General features: G+C 45.5%; 1 protein-coding gene across 1 annotated transcript; it reads left to right on the forward strand.

The window, feature by feature from the left end:
- Window positions 1-494: 494 nt before the first annotated feature.
- Window positions 495-11,074, forward strand: LOC148213961 (uncharacterized). Its single transcript, XM_088129469.1, has 6 exons — window positions 495-2,557; window positions 4,732-5,336; window positions 5,646-5,760; window positions 5,888-5,955; window positions 7,747-7,876; window positions 8,733-11,074. The coding sequence occupies exons 2-6, from the start codon at window positions 4,920-4,922 to the stop codon at window positions 10,301-10,303; spliced, it is 2,301 nt and encodes a 766-aa protein (XP_087985595.1). The 5' UTR covers window positions 495-2,557; window positions 4,732-4,919; the 3' UTR covers window positions 10,304-11,074.
- The last annotated feature ends 3,270 nt before the right edge of the window (window positions 11,075-14,344 follow it).

Here is a 14,344-nt window from a genome sequence, read left to right on the forward strand (position 1 = left end):
ACTCTTACTGCCACAGGGAAGACAAATCTTCGGAGGTTAGCATAATTGTAAAAATTCATCCCCAGACTGCAGGCCCTCATGCGGTGAAAGGGTGTGGGTGAATTCAAGCAGCCCTGAGGCAGAACGTGGGCTGCTCATCACATTTCTAAGATGAAAACATTTTTATATACTTCAGCTGCAAAGGAATTTAATACCTCCTCGTTCCTGAAAAGGCACTAGAATCTCAGATCTGTTCGAGGGTGGGAACTAATTAGGTAATTACTTAATTAGGTAATTAATTCTCATCTCTGGTAAGGAAGATCTCCAGGACCTGCATCAGGTCTGCCCAAGATGAGTATGGCTTTCAGTAATGGCCTGCAGGCTCCTAGTGACCATCTGTGGGTCCTTTGGAAAGGGAGGAGCGTCTTCCGTCCAGGTCAGACGGGTAGAAAGGCACGTGGGTAAAAACAAAATGTAATTATCTTCTGCTTGGCCAGCTATGGGATTCTTTCATAAAGGCGCCATTCAATTTCCTTGCAGACTTCCGTCCAAGGCATGCAACTCAGGATGGGCTGGGGGGGCACTGGGCATGGAGGAATTAAAAGCTACACTCGGGATTAGGAAGTCCTGCCCAGCAGAACCAACAGGGCAGATGGGAAGGTTTTAGTTTCGATCACAAAGATTTTAATATGGTGCAGTCGAAGGTCCCCATTGCAGGCCAAATTGGTCTACCAGTTGTGTCGGTCACCCGAGCCCATCCCAGACACAAACCTCGTGCACAACTCTTCCTCGTCCCCGCCTGTACGGGTAATAACCCCCATCCTAGGCGAGGAGCATCCCTTCCGTAGGGAGGTCAGGAGACCTTGGGCTGCTCATTCCCCATCTTCCCTAACTGATGACACGCGTGTCCCCCAAGGTGTTAGGCGTATGCTTTACACCCGGAGACTCCCCAGTGAACTACTGGCCCTCCTCCTCACTCCCTGGTTCTAGACTAAGAGAGGAACAAGACAAGCAGGCCGGTATTTGCCCAGATAGACTCAAGCACACGACCTTGCGCTACCTGTTGAAGCACATGAGTCTTGTCAGCCCCCCTTGCTTTCTAGGACCTCCCAATCCTTGTCCAAGAAGGACTCGCGGAAGTCTGGGGGTGGCTGGAATTGAATTTGTAGACCCAGAGCCCTGGTCACCAGCGTGGATTGAAACATAAAGAGGGAGTCTCACACTCACACATCCGCTGGGCACAAAACGCAGAAAAGGGCACTTACCCACTCTGAAGTCTCAGGTTCAAGCAACTGTTTAGCTCAAAACCAAACCTCCTTTTACTACCAATGTTGACGCGGGCAGAGTCCGGGATGCCACCCTCCGGTCAAATGATCCGGTGCCGGCCGGGTGAACTTGCCCGGGCTCAGTCCATTGATCCGGTTAGTCTCAGGCTCCTGGCTGCCTCACCAAATTGTATAAAGAAAGCTGAGGAGGTTCATCTCCAAGCCGGGAATAAACACAAAGGCAGTTGCTTGAAGGAGAGGGAGGATTTCCACCATCAGGCCCTCTGGAAGGAGGAGAACCACTGCAAAGCAGGGCATTCCCTCAGACACATTGCAGAAGAAGGCCACGGTCAGGGGTACCGAAAGCCAATGAGAGACCTAGGAGGACTGGACTCCCCCAATCCTGGTCTCTCCATAAGTCATTTATAAGTGCAACCAATGCAATTCCCATCCTGTATCCCGGCTGGAAACCGATTGCCAAGGAGCCAAATCGTCGGCTTCCTCTAAGGCTCTCTGCAGTTGCAGAGCATCAGCCCTTTCAGGCAAGCCAGGTCAGGAATTGGACACCACAGAGCCTGTTGGAGCTCTGCGATGTTCTCGTGGGGCACAAGGACAGCAGCTTGAAAGCCTTTCAGAGTGTCCCACTGACCACTTTTACGGGATGCAGAATCAAGACAGGATTCTTTTTACTCTCTTAAGTAGGAAAAATGCTGAATTCCATTTCCTGTCTGCTGCTTTGCTCCACCAGCTCCCTCTACCCGGGACGCAACTTTGTCCAGAAACTCTCTTAAAAATGGAGGCTTGGAGATGTTCTAAGGTTGTTGAAAGCAGCTGGATGGAGAAGGCTTCCTGATCAGAGGGGACACCACAGCCCCCTTCCTCCATGGAAGCCACACCCTCTCTCCCCTCTTTGCAAGAGGTCCTGCATTGCACACAGCCTCCACCAGGGGGCTCGCTCTAGAAAGAGAGGGGAACACCATGCGCCTCAGCGTTGGGCCACTGGAGGGCGATAGCCACAGGTGGCTTCCCAGAGGTGGGTGGGAAATGCAGTGACATCACTACGTCTTGCCTCTCTAGGACGTCACACTCTCTCTCTTTAACCCTCTGAGCTTCGCAGGAGGTAAAAAGGCTGAAGGGAAGTCTTTCAGGGAAGAGATCCTGGGAGAGGCAGAGTTTGCACTGAATCTCTCCAGCAGGAAAGAAGAAAAGCCCTGCAAGGAAGGAGGTGCCCGAGGTTGTGCCTGCATTCTCACCACGCGCTGATGAGGCTGAAACAGGGCTGGATCCCCTGCAGTTCAACGCGTCTTAGGAGGGTGAGTGAAGCAGGAGATCCTCTTCAGCTTCCTTCCTTCACGCCCTGTGCTTTGGGTGAACTCGGCCCCTGCGGTTGGGGAACGTGTTTGGGCTTCGGGCATGTTGTCTGAACCCGCCTGGCTGTCCTGGTGTGACTTGGCTCTTAAAAGCCAACCCTGGAGAAAGCCTATCCCAACCCAGGGTCATTTCATTGGTATTTCATTTTATCTGAAGTGAACTTTGGTGGTTTGTTTCTTTGTTTTTTTTTATAATATTTTACTGAGATTTTGAAGATACATATTTAAAAGTTAGGAATGAAAAAGAAAGTTTGAAATACAAAATATTAGGAAAAGGAAAAGAAAAAGTGAGGTAAAGGAAAAGAAAAAAAGATAGGAAAAATAGATAACTTCCAGTCTATCTCTGGTTTTAGAAATAATATCATAAGTGCTAGTTTTTAATACATTAAATAGGAATAATTCTTTGTCTAAACATATCCCATTACGTTTATAATCTAATCTTCAAACCCCCATGTAAGCTTCACCCCACCTGCATTTTGCAAATAGTCCATCAAAGGTTTCCATTCTTTAAGGTAATAGTTGTTTGGGTTTTCTTTTGAGAAGCAAGTCAGTCTGTCATTTTCTGCCATTTCCGTCAGTTTTGACAACCATTCTTGTATTGTTGGTAGTGTCTGGGTTTTCCAGAATTGTGCATAAAGAAGTCTTGCTGCGGTAATCATGTATTGGGTGATTCTGATAAGATCTTTTCCTATTTGAAAGTCCATTATCCCCAGCAGGAATAATTCTGGTGTAAATCGAATCTGTATTTGTAGTATGCTCTGCATCAACGTTTGTACAAGTGGTTCCTCGGTTCATGAACTTAATTCGTTCCACGATTCTGGTCGTGAACCGAATCAAATTTCCCCATAAGGTTCAATGTAAATAAGGGTAATCCGTTCTGAACCGTATGTATTTTTTTTTAACCACAAAAATATGAAACAAAGTACAGTACAGTATGAAGAGAGACAACACTAACCTTGCTTGAGGCGACACCAAAAAGCTTCACAGCAAGTGTCTGTCTGCGACTGCGATCTCGCCTAGAGGAAGCCACGACCACGTGTCAGAGCAGGGAAGGTGGCCGCAGGTCGTGTTTGTCACCCGATGCGGAGTTTGCGAACGGAAGCAAAAGTTTGCGAATGCTGCTTTTCGCGAACCGAATTGTTCGTGAACAGAAGCGTTTGTGAACTGAGGTATTTCTGTATTTGAGTCCAAAATTTCTTTGCAATTTTACGTGTCCACCACATATGGTAAAACGACCCCTCTTGTTGGTTACATTTCCAACAAACGGTGGAAATTGTCCCATACATCTTTGATAGTCTTTGGGGTGTCATATACCATCGATACATCATTTTATAGAAATTTTCTTTCAAGGTATAGCATAAAGTAAATTTTAATCCTTTAGACCACATATTTTCCCATTGCTGCATATGTATATTATGACCAAAATTTTTGCCCATTTAATGATACATTCTTTAACTTGTTCTTCAACCATTTCTTCTCTCAACAATAATTTCTACATTTTTGCTATTAAATGTTCATCTTTCACATAATTGGATTTCAAATTCCGATTTATTCTGTCCAAATCCAAATTCTTTTTTACTGATTTTAAATTTTTCTTTGTATTGCATATAGGAAAGCCATTGAAAGGTATATCCTTCTAAAACCAATTGTTCTTTTGATTTAATTTTGAGTTCTCCTTGTTCTTTTTCTAATAGGTCTAAGTATCTCATCCATTTATCTTTATCTCTTGTTTCAGTTTTATAGAAAGCTTCTTGTGTAGAGGTCCACATAACTTTGGTGGTTTGTTAACCTGTTTGGGGTTTGGCATGTTGTGTGAATCCTGCTTGTAGGGAAACGTAGATATGGGTTTTTAAAAGCCAGCCCTTCCTTCTGAGAAAAGAAATAGAAAATGCTCCAAGATGCATTTATTGGGCATTCCCGGTCCTTGATGGAAGTCAATCCCATATTTTACAACACCCACAGAGAAACACACAAATAAACACAGGACCTATCTGATCAATGCCACCCCAGTCCTCTACCAGCTCAGAAAAATGGTGCTTTCCATGGGGATGAGTGTTGTTCAAGGTTGAAATCCATCACTTTCTAATTCTTGAAATTTCTTTTCTTTTCCATCTCAGACACACAAACTGGAAGCCTTTTGTAGGTCCTCACGTACAGACAAAATTCTCCCTTGGGCAAAGAGGGCTGAATGGCCTGCTGCGGTCATTCCTGCAGCTAGAGGAACAATCCTGTGAACGAAAAGGCATTTGGAGTGCCAGAAGATTCCTCCAACCCCTTTGGAGTTGCGTTACAGCACAGAGAAAGAATGGAGACACAACCCTTAGCAAGTGAGGGAACTGGAGAAGGCCCTTCTGCTGTTCAGCCTGGCAGCTGTGGGGAGATCTGGGCAAGAACTGGGCAGAAGATCCTGGAGGAGGAAGCCATCGGTCCAGACGTTCAGCCCCAGAACTTCAGGAGCATCCAATACCAGGAGGCTGAGGGTTCCCGAGGACTTTGCAGCCGTCTCCACTACTTTTGCCGTCGATGGTTGAGACCAGAAAAGCACACAAAAGCGCAGATGCTGGACCTGGTTGTTATGGAGCAGTTCCTGGCCCTTCTGCCCCTGCAGATGGAGAGCTGGGTGCGGGAGTGCGGAGTAGAGACCAGCTCCCAGGCAGTGGCCCTGGCAGAAGGCTTCCTCCTGAGCCAGACAGAGGAGCAGAAGGAGCAGGTCGAGGTGCAGGTGGGAGACCTTCATTTTGGGAGCCCAGAAGGGGTCTGAATGGAATAAGCCATGCATTTGAATTCTTAACCCCTCCCCACCAGAGTTCTCTAGCATTCCTAATATGTGGAGGTGTTTCAATGATTCTTGTAGGACATTGTTCCCTTGTCCATTCTAGAATATAGATTTGGGACAGCCGTTCCTTTCTCACTTTCCAGCCACCCTGAAGGACACTGGGGGCTTTGAAGTTGTGTTCAGAGAACAAGAATTTACCTCATGTTATGTGATGCCTGTTAATTCTTCTTCTTTTCTCCTGCCTCCTATTTCAAGTCCTTCACTGTGGACATCAGAGATCCTGACGGAAGGAGGAATCCCTCCAGTCCCCCTCACGAGCTGTCTTTCAGCAGGATCTCTCAGGAAGATCCAAGTCATGACACCGCAGGAGGTAATCGAAGGGCCTTCCATTCCCCAGAGAGATCCCAGCTCTCTCATCTTCTCTATGTCTTCTCTTCTCTAGAATGCCTCCTCCAATTTTGTTAATTCTGCACTTTAAAATTCTCTCTCCCTCACAGGGAAGACTCGAACGAAGTTGTCTGCTCTTTCTGGTGGAGCTGAAACAGGGGCTGAACCTCCAGCTGAAGTAAGAGGAGGAAATTTATCTATTAGATTGTATTCTCCCGTTCCTTCAGGAAGTCAAGCTGGTGAACACAGTGCTCTCTCCTTCCATTTTTCCCCCTTTTGTGGGCCTGGGTGTTTTCTTGTCGTTGAGCAACATGGAATGGTGAATGGAAGATTCAGGTTGCTCTCAGTCAGCTCAGCCTACCCTGAAGTCTTTGGTTGGTTTGGACTTCCTCCCTGAGATTTATTTTTATTTTATTTTATTTCATTGGATTTCTCCCCCACCCATCTCCCCCACAATAGGGGACTCTGGGCGACTTACAAAAAACATTAAAACTATAAATACATCTAAAACACATAAACCATCCAAAATTTAAAACAGTACTAAAGAAAGGAAGATCCAAGCAGATGGAAAATCAGGCTGCGGAGAGCTGGCTATTACAGGGCTAGCCATCCCCCTGCTGGAAGTATTCCCTCCCCACCCGGGGCCAAGTGGCAGAACCAGGTCTCCAAGGCCCTTCAGAAGGCCAGGAGCGAGGGGGCCAATCGCGCCTCTGGGGGCAGAATGTTCCAAAGGGCGGGGCTACAGCAGAGAAGGCCCGCCTTCTGGACCTCGCTAGGTGGAGTTCTTTTACTGAGGGGGTCCGAAGCACGCCCTCTCTGTGCGATCGGGTGGGACGGGTTGAAGACATAGGGGAGAGGCGGTCCCTTAGGCAACCTGGTCTTATTAGGATATCTTTTTTTTTAAAGACCAGTACATAACTCTCCTTTTGCTACTTACTCTTCCTACTATTAGTTTATAATAATTAATTTATTCAAAACTTTCTCAAGAGATAGGAATAATATTATTAGGAACTGCTAAACAGAGACCCATTCATTTTTCCATTCTTTGAGTTGGAATTGTGCAAGACTGCTCAAAAATAACTAAATACTCAGACTGGCACATTGCCATTTTTAAAAAGCCTTGTTTCCAACCAGTGATAAGAAATATCAGCACATCAGATTAAGACATAAGACAGACTATTAAAATCCAATTAAAGTGGCCAGAGAGAAGAGTCTATAAGTGAAATTGTTCTGAAAGAGCATATAATCAAGGCCCTTTTGACTTCCAAAGTAATTTCTAATCCTCTAATTTGTGCCTCGATTTGGAGGCCAAGGAATCCACCTTGGCAAAGGCTGCGAAATGTCCTTCCCAGAAAATTGTCTCAGCTTTTTTGTCTCCCATTCAGCCAATGGCTCAGACTACTAGCACCTTTCTTGCAGTCTGAGGAGGAGAAGAACCCGGCTTGTGTACCTCTGGATATTGATGGCCCCCCACCCAAATCCCTGGCTTTGCTCTCCCAGGATTTTCATGGAGTTGTTGAGCATGGGCACGATTGGTCCTTCTGGGGACACCGTAAGCCATTTGCTGAAATGCTAGAAAGAATCCCCCTGCCCCCCGATTTCCTTCTGCAAACACAGGAAGGATTGGAGACATTGATAGGTGGGGCTGCTGAAGTCCATCAAGAAGGTGAGAGTCCTTTCAAGATGGGTGAATGGATCAACTGATGGATCGATCCAGAAGAAAATTGGGGTTGTTATCACTGAATGGTACTGAAAGTCCTGTAGAAGCAATCGAGTTGAACAGCCCCACCTCAAATGTTTCTTCAGTCAAAAGGTTTGGCTCTTTCCATTTTCTCACCTAAACCCTGGAATTCCACAAAGCCCAGCCATTCAACTTGGTGCATATCTTTGCTTTCGGAATTTGTGAGGAACAGGAGAGATCTTGCAAATCCTCCGGGCCTGTTCTGTTCTTTTTTCTTTCTTTCTTCAGGAGGTTCTTGTGTCCTTCGAGGAGATGGCTGTGTATTTCTCTGAGGAGGAGTGGTCTCAGCTGGATCCTCCCCAAAAAGCGCTGCATTGGGAAGTCATGCTGGAAAATTATCGCAACGTGATCTCTCTGGGTAAGGTTTTGCTTCTCTCCCATCAGAGAGTTTGGGATGACTTAGTTACCTGCCATCAGCTACATCTTATTAAGAAAATCTCCAACCAGATGTCATCTCTTGGGAGGGAGAAGGAAAAGATCTGGCCTTCTCCTGCTCCGAGGAAAGAAGGAGGTCAATGACTTTCTGCTTAGATGCATTTCTGATCTGGGGAATTTTTCCATTTCTATTTAACATATCAATGAAAAACTATTTCCTTGACTTGAGGAGATGCTCAACTCCATCACACTGATTTCATTTTTTTGGGCCCAAATGCTTCCATGTCTGTCCTCTGAGGGATTCTCATTTATTCAGGCTGTTGGGTGAATGACTTGTCTTCCTTTTGATTTCTATCCTGAGCCTTGGGGTTAAGGGCAAAATGGTGCTGTTTTTCCATTGCAAACGTGCTGTTTAGGGTTAAGAGAAGAGCTCTAGAATTTTTCTCTACAACCATGTGATTTTCTCATTTGAAAAATGAATAGCAAATGGAAGGTAGTTTGGGTAGGAAGAAAAGGACGAATTTCAAAATTGATTTAGTTCTCACTGGTCGTTCCTGTTACTGACCCCCCCTCCAATAAATGTTAGGTTTTCTCCTAATGCCTCCTTGGATGTTTCCCCGGATTCTTCCTGAATCAACACTGACTCTGGGAAAGGTTTGACTACATAAGGATGATTATAAACAAACCGGATGCTGTAGATGCTTTCAAAGCTATTATGGCTCATGAAAATAGAAATTATTACTATACCATGGCACTGTAAGCATGCTAACATGCAAATCGTACAGTTTGATCTTTTCCCCCAACCTTGCTATCATTTTCATTTCTCTTTTCCTTTGCAGGTGGCCATCGCTATGAGAATAAAGATCCCAGTGAAAAATTCCAAATGATCAGGCATGGAGGCGGAAGGGACAAGGAACTGGAGATGCAACTAGAAAGGCATGAGGGAAACCAGTCAAAGATTTGGAATCAGGAAAACTCATCTTCCATAGATGCTGAGATGCAAGGCTTTCTTGACCAACAAGGAAAAATAAAGGAAAGATATATGGGGAAAAGTATAAGACGATTAAAAGACAAATTAGTGGTAAATGAACATTCTCCAGCCCAAACCAAAGGAGAAGATTATATATGCAGAGACAATGGAAAAAAACCCAATTGGACCTTCACTGTTTCCTGTGAAAATCGGTCCCTTACGTCTCATAAAATGATCCACACAGGGGAGAAGTCATATAAATGCACTGAGTGTGGAAAGAGCTTTACTCACAAGGGTCATCTGAATTCCCATAACAGGATCCATACAGGGGAAAAACCATATAAGTGCATGGAGTGTGGAAAGAACTTTATTAATAGCAGTCAACTCGCCTCCCATAAAAGTGTCCACACAGGGGAGAAGCCATATAACTGCACTGAGTGTGGAAAGAGCTTTACTCGGAAGGATCATCTGAATTCACATAACAGGATCCACACAGGAGAGAAACCATATAAATGTATGGAGTGTGGAAAGAACTTTACTAATAGCAGTCAACTTACCTCCCATAAATGGATCCACACAGGGGACAAGCCATATAAATGCCTGGAGTGTGGAAAGAGCTTTACTACTAGCCGTGATCTCACTTCCCATAAAAGGGTCCACACAGGGGAGAAACCATATAAATGCACTGAGTGCGGAAAGAGCTTTACTCGGAAAGATCAGCTGAATTCACATAACAGGATCCACACAGGAGAGAAACCATATAAATGTATGGAGTGTGGAAAGAACTTTACTAAAAGCCGTTACCTTACCTCCCATAAATGGATCCACACAGGGGAGAAGCCATATAAATGCATGAAGTGTGGAAAGAACTTTACTACTAGCAGTTATCTTACTTCCCATAACAGGATCCACACAGGGGAGAAGCGATATAAATGCCTGGAGTGTGGAAAGAGCTTTACTACTAGCCGTGATCTCACTTCCCATAAAAGGGTCCACACAGGGGAGAAACCATATAAATGCACTGAGTGTGGAAAGAGCTTTACTCGGAAGGATCGTCTGAATTCACATAACAGGATCCACATAGGGGAGAAACCATATAAATGCATGGAGTGTGGAAAGAACTTTACTAGCAGCCGTTATCTTACTTCCCATAAATGGATCCACACAGGAGAGAAGCCATATAAATGCATGAAGTGTGGAAAGAACTTTACTACTAGCAGTTATCTTACTTCCCATAACAGGATCCACACAGGGGAGAAGCGATATAAATGCATGGAGTGTGGAAAGAGCTTTATTACTAGCAGTGAACTTAATTCTCATAACAGGATTCATACAGGGGAGAAACCATATAAATGCATGGAGTGTGGAAAGACTTTTCGTCGAAACAATAATCTTAGTTCCCATCATAAAAGAATCCACAAAAGGGAGAAATCATATTAATGCATGGAGTGTGGAAAGAACTTTACTACTAGCTGTTATCTTACTTCCCATAAAAGGATCCACACAGGGGAGAAACCATATAAATGTGTGGAGCATGGAAAGAGTTTTTCTACTAGCAGGGATCCTGGTATTGGACGCTGCTGAGGTTCTGGGGCTGAACGTCTGAACGGGTGGTTTCCTCCTCCAGGATCTTCTGCCCAGTTCTTGCCAAGATCTCTCCACAGCTCCCAGGCTGAACAGCAGAAGGGCCTTCTCCACTTACCTCACTGGCTAAGGGTTGTGTCTGCATTCTTTCTCTGTGCTGTAACGCAACTCCAAAGGAGTCCGAGGAATCTTCTGGCTCTCCAAATGCCTTTTCAGTCATTGGGCTGTTCCTGTAGCTGAGGAATGACCGCAAATGTCTCCAGGAGGGAGAAGGGAAATGGCTCAGGTGGGTGAATGCAGGGCAGTCCACCCCTGGGGAGTCCTTGGGGCTCTCTGGGCTTGGTTGTTTTCTTGCAAACGTTTCTTGCTTGCACTGAAGATGTAACGTAGCCAGGTAACGAAACTTTTGCGAGAAGACAACCAAGCTCAGAGGATCCCAAGGACTCCACAGTTCAACCCTGAGCTGCACATATTCTCTTCTATTGGTCAGTCCACTCCTGCGAGCTCTCTTGCAATCAGCGCGCTCAGCCCTCCGCAGGATGCCCTGAGTTTCACTCGAGCGGCTTTACCTGCCCATCGTATGTACTGTATACACATGGCATAATCAACAATAAAAGCATATTTAGAGTTTCGGTTGATTATTAGAGTTCGCATCCGCTCTCTCACAAAGTCAAAATAGTCACCAATTTTAGAGTCATTGAATGGCTTTGTGTAGACAGGGAATCTCCCTTGCCAGTCATGAGGCACAGACGTGGAGACCCAATATTTATACTGGTGTTCAGCGATCGCAATCTGGTGGTTGAAATGTCCGTGTATGCAGTGGTCAGCGGGAGGAAGAGGCAGGCGTTTTCAGCCTTTTGCATGAAACAGATCCACGCCGAACTCAAGAGCTTCGAAAACTCCTCCTAAGGTGACCGCAAACCTCCTCGGGAGTTCCTACTGAAGTCCACTGAAGAAAAGGACCATCCTTCGCCACTCTTGTAGGGGAATCTTCTATTCGGAGATGCGAAGCAGTTTTTTTTCCCTGCAGGGCAGAATACTTTGCCGCCTCTCAAATGCCCAGTGCCTCCGTTCACTGACACTTTTGCTCCTGTGGCCTCAAACTGTCATCCCCCTTTCCTTTCCTCTCCTCTGGGCAGGGGGTTCCCTTTGTCACAGGAGGGGAGGGGGTTTTGCACAGGATCAGTTGCGCTGCTCTCTCTCCTGCTGTGAAGCTCCCTTCAGGTCTCTCTGGCCCTAGCTGGAGAAGCATTCCTTGGTGCCCAGGCTCTATTGCATCCTCCCCCCCTACATCTATGCCCAGTAGCGCCACGTCTGTTGTTTTTTATTGACATTGATGTTGCTGGGCACTCTTGGGTCTCCTCTTGCACCTTCCTCATTGCAACCACCAGCAGGAAGCATCAGGGTCTGACTTCCTCACATGGAGCATGCAAAGCTTCTCTCCTGGGGAGGTTTTGGTATTGTGCATAAACTAGGTGGGGGTCAACAAAGCGTTGATGGAGCTTCAGGATGGCTTGGCCCAATAGTGGTCTCCTCCCCTTCAACCATTTGTGGCCAGAGAGGAGGTGGACTGGCTGCTTTGGGAGGCCTTCCCTGTGAAAGCCCAGTGCCAGTATCCCAAGAGATCTCCAAAGATTGGCTTTGCCTCACAGGGCAGAGAGTGGCCGAGTCCCAGATCCAGTGGATCACCTTCCTGGGATCCTTGATCATGCAGTGTAAGATGAAGCTGCTAGTCTGACTCTTAGTGCCACAGGGAAGACAAATCTTGAGAGGTCAGCATAATTGTAGAAATGCATGCCCAGATAGCAGGCCCTCATGCGGTGAAAGGGTGTGGGTGAATTCAAGCAGCCCTGAGACAAAACATGGACTGCTCATCCCATTTCTAATTCGATGAAAACGTTATATATGTCAACTGCTAAGGACTAGTATCTTCTTCCTAATAATTTTCTAGAATGAGAACTTGAAAAGCTGGTGAGAAGGAATCTACATTGATACTGGAATTTATAAAGTGCCTTGATTGCTTCCAGACCCAAAAGTTCTTAAAAAAGTTTTTTCATTTGTTTTGAGATAGACCATACCAGTGTTTCCCTTTTGTTCATAATGTCCAAATTCTTTCCCTTTTGTTCATAATGTCCATATTGAGGGAGAAAGATGAAACATGTAAACCTCTCCTCATAACCCCTTTAGTTTAAAAGTAAAAGACAGGAAGACCCCCTTTGGGGCCAAGGCTGGATTCTTGTTTCAAAGCAGAGAATGAGATTGCTGATAAAGGTGGAAATGCAAAGCACTCTTGGGGGCAGCCCAGCAATTCAGGTCTTCTTGAGAGAAGTGACCACTTCTTCCTAACAATAGCAGTTGGAAGAAAATAAAATTGCAGAAGAAAACATTTGAAATGCAGATCTTTATCCTAAAAAAGAAACACTTAAATTGCCCATTTATTGCAATTACCTTTTTTACATTAGAGGGGGAAGCAAATCCGCCCCCCCCCCCCAGCTTCAGGTCTGATAGACTGGAAGGAAAAGATTGCTTCAGGGCTTCTGTCTTCAGGGAACTAATGCTCCAAAGCCATAGGAAGGGCAGGAGACTTTTCATAACATTCTCCTGAAAAACATTGGACTGGGGTTTCCCCCTGATGTTTCTCAAATAAAACATATCCCATGGAGCTGGAGTTATTTTGTAACAGCATGTATAAACTACAAAATACTGGAGCGTGTTGCAAAGATGTTTGCCATTAGAATAGTATTTGAGCCTTCAGACCTTTAGCCCTACCCTCACTTCTGGCCAGATGTTCTCCTGCGCCAGGAAGAAAAAAAAGGGAAACAGAAGAACATGAACTCCTTCACTTCTTCCTGGGCCAATTCTTGGTAGCGTTTCTGGTGGGTCGTTCAAAGAGCTGATAGCTGCTTTTTGCAACTCTGCATTTAGATCAACTGCCTTCCCACCTTGAGATCAGCCCCTCAGACAGAGTTGCCAGTAAACAGACGTCCATCTTCATCTTCCCCATTCACAACACACTAACCCCTCACAAACCCTCTTACAACATACAATGTGCTTTCCTTTGCTTCCGTCCGTGGTGCGTCTTCTGATGCCCTTCAAAAGACCACCTCGCCCCTTCGCCCTCCCTCTTCTGCAACCTCGCCAGCCCTTCCGCCTTCACTGAAACCCACTCCCAGCAGTTCAAAGCAGTCCACACAGACTTCCGTCTTCCTCTACTGAAGGTTGCCACTTCCTGACCACTGGAGCTCTCCTGGGCCTTTCCACGGAGAGCAGATTTCCTCTCCTCTGACCCAGAGCTCTATAAAAAGGCCCCAGAATCCCAGATCTGTTGGAGGGGGGGAACACAGTTAGTTTTCCTACCCCCACACAACTCCAGTGGCTCAAATATGTATGGCTTTGCTTCACCCGATAACGTTGTGAATTGGCTTTCCAAACCGTACACCAGCACACATGCCTCAAGAAGAGAAATGAAAAGGAGAAAGGTCTGTTCCAAAAGAGAAATACACAGAAATCAAATACAAGACGAGGTCTCTACAAAAGTAATTTAAAAAATATTAAATATGTGGCATCTCAGGAATGCACACCAACAAGTATAGAATTCCAGTCATCATTCAGATTTTATTGATCATTGATATACTTGGTGGTGCTTTTTCCTCCCACCCCCACCCCCAGGTTGGTTCAGTAGGAATTTTTGGAGCAACCAGGCGCAGAGAGGAAGACATAAATCGGAAGGGCAGAGCTATGGAGAAGAGCAGCCTTAGGTTTTCAACTAGAGTATTAGCTATGCCAGAAGATTTTATATATTACCTACATGTATATTTCATATTTAGTATTTAAACATACATACACACACATATCTGTATTGAAACATTAAGGGTTTTAGAATGCAAAACAGGATTT

This window comes from Python bivittatus, unplaced genomic scaffold (genome assembly GCF_059951505.1).
Source record: "Python bivittatus isolate LINGU-HERP-01145 unplaced genomic scaffold, Pbiv_v1 ctg000810_np1212, whole genome shotgun sequence".
Taxonomy (NCBI): Eukaryota; Metazoa; Chordata; class Lepidosauria; order Squamata; family Pythonidae; genus Python; species Python bivittatus.